This window comes from Sminthopsis crassicaudata, chromosome 5 (assembly GCF_048593235.1).
Source record: "Sminthopsis crassicaudata isolate SCR6 chromosome 5, ASM4859323v1, whole genome shotgun sequence".
Classification (NCBI taxonomy): Eukaryota; Metazoa; Chordata; class Mammalia; order Dasyuromorphia; family Dasyuridae; genus Sminthopsis; species Sminthopsis crassicaudata.
In genome coordinates this window covers 313820728-313828432 of record NC_133621.1, presented here as the reverse complement: position 1 = coordinate 313828432, position 7705 = coordinate 313820728, and the positions used below count along the sequence as shown (strand labels likewise).

Genomic DNA, 7705 nt, shown 5'->3' with positions numbered 1-7705 from the left:
TGAGATGTGGGGGGAGGGGGCGGGCAGCCTCTGTATTTTATGTGACTCTCCCTCTCCTGGGGCTGTACCAGTGTCTCCCTCCCATTATGTAGCTAGTGGGCCTGGGCCATGGGGGGAGGGTTAGTCCCCCATATGCCACCCCCTCCATCTTAGTCTTCCTCTTTAGACTTCTCCATGCCAGCTTATAAAAAGCAGTAGTCAACCTGTGCTGAGCGCCCCCTTTGGGAGGCCTTTTGGGACCTAATCAGCCGAACTCAGACTGTTGTGGGGGGGGGCAGTGTGCAGGAATTGTGAACATAGGAGCAGACATCCTCCCCTTGCCTTCCTCTGCGTCGGGGGCGCAGAGACATGACCCGGGCCCTGCTCTCTGGAAGCCCAACGGGGGGGGGGGCTTTTAGAGCCTTCACTCAGAAGCGGCGGGGGGACCCGAGGCACTCACTGTCCTGTTCCGGCTCCCCCCATTCCCCATCTTGTAGAGAGCGGAGGGTGGGAGGGGAAGGCGGGGGCGAACAGCCCGAGCGCGCCCCGTGCCTCGGAAAGTGCGGACCGCGGCCGGAGGGGCCGGCTTACTGTCCAAACATCTCCCAGGGGATTTTCTCCCATCGCAGTGCCGGGGATCCGAGAGGGAAGGAGAGACGTAGCAGAGACAAAGTGCGAGGAGCAAGGGGGGAGACGGAGAGAAAAGGCTGGGAGATGGAGAGGGCAGGGAGGGGAGCCAGGGGAAGCAGAGAAGGGGAGAAGGAGAGCCCAGAGGGGGCCACGCACTGACAAAGGTGGAGAAGGCAGAGAAAGTGAGAGGGAAACGCTCCGGAGGAGACCGGGAGAGAGGGGGAGGGGGCGAGGCAGACGGACTGGAACCAGAGGGGGGGGGAACAGGAGGCCATCCGCGCCGCGGCCCCCCCCCCCGGGGCCCCGGGCAGATGGGGAGGCTGTTGCGGCGGGGTGGCCCCTTCACTGCTCCGTCCGATTTCGGGGGTCGGGACGCTGCGGGCAGGCTTGGGACGGGGGGAGGCCCCGCAACCCTTCAGCCCCACGGGGTGTGTGTGTGTATGTGTGTGTGTGTGTGTGTGTGTCTATGTGTGTGTGTTGCGGGGGGCAGTGAAGATCGCGCCCGCCAGCCTCCCCCCTCTTCCCCGGCACTTTCCAAGTTCCCTTGGCCCAGAGTTTGGGCCGCTCTCCTAGGTTCCTACTCCTCCCCCTCTCCCTTCTCCCCTCCCTTTCCCTTGTTCTCTCTTCAGCTCACCGCGGAGCCCCCAGTGCGCATGTACCAATGGCGCGGGGAGGGGGGCGCGGGGGGCGGAGGATTCTTTCAGTCCCTTCTCCCCCTCCCCCCTCGCTCCTCTCCCCCTCCCCTGCCCGCTCCATCCGGGCACTGCCGAATTAGCATTGACGGCCGAGGCACAACTTTTTCTCGAGGCCGAGGGAAATCCAGGCGCGCACTCGGGCACGGAAATATAGTCCCTGCCTCCCTCCCTGCCTGCCAGCCGGCCTGCCTTCCTCCCTGCCTCCGTCGGGCTGGAAGGCGGGCTCCGGGCGGCGGGCGGGGGCTGGACCGCGGGGCCCCCCCGGGAGGTCGGGTCCTGCGCCCGGGCGCCCCCTCCCACTCCCACTCCCACTCGCACTAACTCGCGCTCTCCCCACTCGCACACTCCCAACTTGCTTTGCAGCTCCGGAGTTGTTCCTGCCCGCCCTAGTTGTTGCCGCTCTTCGGCCGCTTTTTCTTCTTTCTCTTCTCCCCGAAGCTCGGTCGGGGTGGGGGTGGCTATCGTGGTCCCTCTAGGGGGAGAAGGGCCTTTGGTGTGGATTTTTTGGTGGGGGAGGGGGCTGATTCCTCCCCCCTCCCCCGCCCCGTCAGTCCCCCCCCCCCTTCCCCTTCCTCCTCCTCTTTCCCCGGGAGGACGCGAGGGGCTCGGAGTCCCATCCCCGCTCCCCGGTGAGGCCTCCCAGGGATCGAAGCTCCAACTGGCTGCAAAGTGCCCGGCAAGTTCCAGGAATGGAGCTGCAGAGCCTCCAGGAGGCGTTAAAAGTGGGGATTCAGGGCCATCAGGTAAGTGGGGGGGCTCTGGTTCGGGGAGACCGAGACCAAGAGACAGGGGGGGCGGAAGGGGGGGAGACAGAGCCCGAGAGAGACTCCCCGCCCGGAGTTAGCGAGAGAGCCGCGTGTCCCCGAGATAGCCGGGGACCCGGCGTGTGCGAGGGGAGGGCTCGGCCTGGCATTACAAGCTCATCCGGCCCCCCCACCGAGTAGTTTCTTCTCCCCCGCTTTGCTGGGGCCCGCCCGGCCTCTCCCCCGGCACGAGCTCCCACTTTGGGAAGTAGTTTTGCGGAACATCGCCGGGAGTTGGGCTTTGCTCGCGTCGGAATCCGAGAGCTCCGGCGGCGCTGGCGCTTCGGCGGTGCGCGTGAGTGTGAGCCCCGGGGTGAGCCCGAGACTCCGAGACGCGGGAGAGACGGAGAGAGCGCGAGTGTGCGCGTGTGTTGGAGAGATTAGGACGAGACTTGAATATTTATGAGCTTTGCTCGAAACTGACTCGCAGTGTTTACTTGGCTCTTTGTTCCTTCCCCCCACCCCCGGTGCAGTTGCCTCGCACTCGCCCTCGCTCCCGCGCGGCCTCCCCTCCCCTCGCTCCGTCCCTGCACTGGGGGGCAATCCCTCACCGGGCGCCCGGCGCGGTCCCTCCCTCGGGGTGATTAAAAGCGAGCCGGGACCAAACTAGTTGCTCCGATGAGGCTCGGCGAGCCACAGGTAAATGGCAGCCTGGGCCGCCCGCGCCGGCGCCCGGAGGGAGCAACTTTCGGGCCGAGCGGCCGGCCGGGACCGGTCCTTGATCTCTCTCCTTCTCCGCTCTCTCCGCAGAACGGCGACCTGAAGAAGCAGCTCCCGGAGAGGCATTCCCGGCTGGCGGCCCTCAACGAGAAACAAGTAAGCCGCCCTCCGCCGTCCTCCCGCCGCCGGCCGGGCCCCCAAAGCCCCGCCTGAGGCCGGAGTCCCAAAGTTCTGCGGGGCGCCCCGGTGGCTTCCCGAGCGGCCCCAGATGCAGCCTGCGCCCGGGCCAGCGCCGGCAGGAGGGATGTCAATCATCCTGCCCCCCCAGCGGGGTTCAAGGCTCCGCTCCCCCCGCCCCCGGCGTCCATTTTGAGTTGGTGGACACGTTTTAGGAATGGGGACGTGGCTGGCTCCCGGGTAGCTCTGGCCCTTTGCGGGATGGCGAGGATGGGGGCGGGGGGGCTGGGGAGGCGGAGGTGACTCGTCAGCAGTTTCTGGCTTCTGTGTCAGAGCCGGTCCGCATCGATCCCTGGAAGACCTCCCCCACAGCTGACCGGTTCTTTTCTGGGCTGGGGACCCTTCCTCTTCCTCCTCTCCTTCTCCCCCCTCCCCCCCCCACTCCGGGCACTTGAACGCAGGTTTGTTCTTTGGTCCTTTAACCGCCGAGGTCCTGACCCGGCGGCAGGGGGAGGGGACGGGGCGGGGGTGGGGGGGAGAGGAAGAAAGACAACAAAAAAAGACCTCGGCTGAGACACTCCATCCCAACTTGAAGCTGCTGCTGCCTTGTTTTTATTCATAAAAAAGTTTGCCTGAGAAATGTCGGGTTGCCCTCCCCCCTTCTGCCTTTCTTGTGTCCTCCCTCCTCCTCCCTCCTTCCTCTTTCCTCCCTTCCTTAAGCCGAGGGAAAAGTTGGCCATTGTGAGTTTGTTCAGCTGAGATCAGCTGATGGCGAGGAGCCGGCGTGGTTAGCTTTCAGCACCACGAACAGATGCCGCTGAAACGTCTTCCACGCTCGGCAAGCGCTGCTCCCTTCCTCCCCCTCCTCTCCCCTGCTCCTCCCCCTCCCCCTTCTCCTTTCCCCTTCTCCTCCCCCTCCCCCTCCCTCCTCCCCTTTCTGTACTTCTGCAAACCCCGGCAGCCTGCAAAACCCATCCAGGATCTGCCGGATTGCAAAGCTTCCCCCGCCGACCCCCTTTCTCCCTCCCCGCCTCCCCTCCCCTCCCCCACAGCTAAGAACTTTCTCTATCGCGTCCAATTGCATCTCCCGCAGCTTTCCAAAAGCCCCTTTGGCGGAGATTTCCGAGCCCCCTCCCCCCTCCCATTCATTCTCTCTCATTCTCTCTGTCTCTGTCTCTGTCTGTCTCTCTCTCTCTCTCTCTCATCCCCTCCCCCCTTCTTTCTTTTCTCTCCTCCCCCTCTCTTCTCTCTCTCTCTCTCTCCCTCTCCCTGCCCCTCCTTCTCTCCCCTACATCTCTCGCCCTCCTGTCCTTTTTCTGTAGCTCCCCCTTCCCTTCGCACACCATCCCCTCCCTGCCTCCCTCCGATCTTTCCCTGGATCGATCGCTTTTCCTCCGGAATGCTGCATAGCTCTTTCGGAACAAACTTGGAGCGGAGCCTTAGACCCTGCTTTCCCCGCCCCCCCTCGGTCGAATTTGCCAAATCCCCCCCTCCCCCCGGCTAGTGAAAAGACGAATTCGTCTAGGTTAATTTTTCTTGCTTGGGAGGGTCCGGTGAGGCCGGGAAAGCTGCTGCCGGGGGAGAGGGGGGTAGGGCTGCTGCTGGCTCGGGCCCGGGGTGAAGATGGGGGAGGGGGCACGAGGAAGAATGTTTTATTCGCAGGGAAAGTTGAAAAGTGACGGGAGGTTGGGGGACATTCTGGCCGGTTTTGTGGGTCTGTGAGCCAGTCATGGAGGGGGAGGAGGAAGAGGAGAAGAAGGAGGAGGGGGAGAGACGGCTTTTGAAAATGAATGAATTGTATTTTGTGTTGTGTACGTGTAAGCCCCTAGCTCTGTTTATTGTCCCCATGTCGGTCAGCGTTCCCCATTTGTAGTGGGAGCTCCCATTTTGTGTCGAGGGGGGGGTTCCTCTCTCCTCTCAACATGGAGAAAAGTCTGCAGAGTTTGGGGTGGGGGAGGGGCCCATTCATGCCGAACATTACCATTTTGATTGCTTCGATGCCATTTTTTGGAGGGGGAGGGGTCAGAATCCCCGACTCAGCCGAGCACAAAGATGCTTAATCACTGGATGGAAGCAAATCAGACACTTTGTCTTCTTTTAAGAAAAGAAAAGCCCCCAAACCTGACGCGAAGTTCCGAGTCCCGAGCCCCCCTCCCGCCCCCCTCGTAAAACCACAAGTTGATGACTCCTCCGAGGCGATTTAAAAAGAGGGGCACCTCCTCCGCTTGAGGTCCCTTTGCGGGCCCCCCCCCCAGTCTTTAGCGGGGCTTCCTCGCAGGGGGGAGAGTTGGCGGATCTCTTCCGCGGATTGGAGGAGGCCCGGGGCTGCGGCTCCATCTCTTTCCCTTCCGTAGCTGCTACTTGGAGGCTGAGGCAGCGGATGATGGTGGCTGGTAGAGGCGAGCACTGTTCCTTAGGTGTCGGAGGAATTTGACGGAAGCGGAGAGCCCCGCTGCTCCGAACGAAAATGGTTTCGGGTCCAAGCGGCCCTTTGGAACGAGGCGCCGGCATCTCCTGCCCCCTCCCCCCGTCTTTTTAAAGAAAAATACTTTAAAAAAGAAACTCCTCCCCATCCCCCCAATTTTTCTCTTGAACTCATCTTTAAGTTAGAGGAAAGCCCTCCAACGGCAGATCCGGCCTGATGGCTCGGAACTCACTTTTGTGGCTGCAAATGTTTTCCCTTCACTTTCCTTTTGTGGTATTTTATATAACAAGGGCTCGTAAAGAAGGAAGGGAAGGGGAGGGGGAGGGGAAAGGGGGAAGGGAACTGGGGGGAGGAGGAGGAGGAGGAGGAGGAGGAGGAGGAGGAGGAGGAGGAGGAGCAGGAGGTGGTGGTGGTGGTGTAGCATGCTAATAAACCTGCCTTGGCTCTGTCTGGGGAGCCTGGAGTTGAAATCCTTCAGAGGTCACCAGTGAAATGAGTTTGGTGGACTTAAACGTGAGCCTGGCTGGAGCTTTCCTTCGGACAGCTGGCCGATGATTGGCAGCCTTGGAAATGTTATTAAAGGAACTTTGAGAGATTTCCAGGCCAGACGGAAGGGGTCCTAGAGACTTGTGTCTTAACCAAAGGGGTAAATTAGTCCATTCTGCTCAGGAATACTGAGTGCCGTGCCCCCCCCCCCTTCCCCAATCTGGACAGAGTGGCATCTTGGTAGTGTCAGAAGGGAAGTTCTGAGGGGATGTTGCACCGATTTGGACTTTGGAGGAAAAGGAATAAGCATGGATTATAAAAACACTGTATAGTATTGTGCCAGGAGCTGTACTAACGCTTACAGATACCATTTCCTTTTATCCTCACAATAACCCTGCAGGATAAGCCCCCATTTTACAACTGAGACAGAAGTCAGATGACTTGCACAGGATCACACAAGTAGGAAATGATGTCTTTTAAATTTGAACCCAGTGCTCCATCAACTATGGCATCTAGCTGCCGCTGAAAGGACAGCCGACTGTCACTTTTGTGTGGGTGTGATGCCTTTGTGACCAGGCCTGGAATAGCAAGATGCAATGAAAATTGAAGTCAATTAAGAGGCACACGGGAGTGATGAAGTCGATAACCAAATGAATGGAGGAGAACATGGTCCATATCCATAGAAATAGTCATACCTAGTAACTGATGTATTTCAATGCCCCATTCATCAGTTTCCCATTGGATTCCTTGAAATGTGCCATTAGCATTAAATCTCCTTCCTCCCAAAGTTGTAATGTAAATATAGGTAACTTGTCTGCATTTTTATTTTATTTTTAAAGAACTGACACACTAAGGTAGGCAGTAGCTTGTTAGGGAAATACTCTTGCTTAAGGCAATCCAATGAGTCCAGCCTTTGCTTCCACCATGACGAGTCAGAGAATACGTTTCTTAGATGGTTTTCTACTGGGGAGGGAGTGACCTTCAATTTTTCCCTCCCCCCTTCTTTAAATTGATACCATCAAGATTTCATGGCAGGTAACTTCAGAGAGAAGGCAGAAGTCCAGGGAGGCTTCTTTCTTATTTGACCCTTTGCCAATAGGATAGGGTACTCCTCTGCCCCCCCTTTTTTTTAACTAGATAGGATGCTTGAAGACTCTATGACTTAGCTTGCTACCTTGATCCTGGAGTCCATGTCACACCTAGAGAGGAAATAGCATGTTTATTGAAATCAACAAACTTTGAATCATTTCTGTGTAAATACTAACTTAGCCTATCTGCTGACCTCTTAAAATGGTTTTCCTCATTATTAAAGAAGTTACCTCTGGAATGTACAATGGGATATTCCATACAATTCTTTTTTTTTTTTTTTTTTCCCTGAGGCTGGGGTTAAGTGACTTGTCCAGGGTCACACAGCCAGGAAGTGTTAAGTGTCTGAGACCAGATTTGAACTCAGATCCTCCTGAATTCAAGGCTGGTGCTCTATCCACTGCGCCACCTAGCTGCCCCCCCATACAATTCTAAACTAATTAAATTATCCTTCAGAATTTCCAGGATTACTGTCAACTCAGAAAAAGCAAACCACAAAAAATGAAAACGGACAAAAATGGTCCCAAATTAATGGCTGCTAATGAGGACTATTGGCTGGCCAAAAGGAGGTCGTAAATGAAGTGGGCCCTTTTGTAGACAGTCTTATGTGCAGCCACAGGATTCGGATAATCTTCATAAAGGATAGGAGGGTACAGCCATCACCAGGCAAGTCTTTAGCTCTTGCCAGAAATCACCAAACATGGGGAAGACCCACTGAATTTTGCCTATGCTAACATCTTCCAGATGAAGCCTCCATTTATATG

At 57.7% G+C, this 7705-nt stretch overlaps 1 protein-coding gene across 3 annotated transcripts in view; it reads left to right on the top strand.

Moving 5' to 3' along the window:
• The first annotated feature begins 1408 nt into the window (after positions 1 to 1408).
• PHF21B (PHD finger protein 21B) overlaps positions 1409 to 7705 on the top strand; it is a 120007-nt gene continuing 113710 nt past the window's right edge. Inside the window, exons 1-2 of one of the 3 annotated variants that reach the window (XM_074272137.1) lie at positions 1409 to 2047; positions 2858 to 2923. In XM_074272137.1, coding sequence (XP_074128238.1) covers positions 1994 to 2047; positions 2858 to 2923 — 120 coding nt within the window. In that variant the 5' untranslated portion in view covers positions 1409 to 1993. Of the gene's footprint in view, positions 2048 to 2152; positions 2747 to 2857; positions 2924 to 7705 lie in introns of those variants that run through there. The other 2 variants (XM_074272138.1, XM_074272139.1) reach the window with 2 other exon arrangements.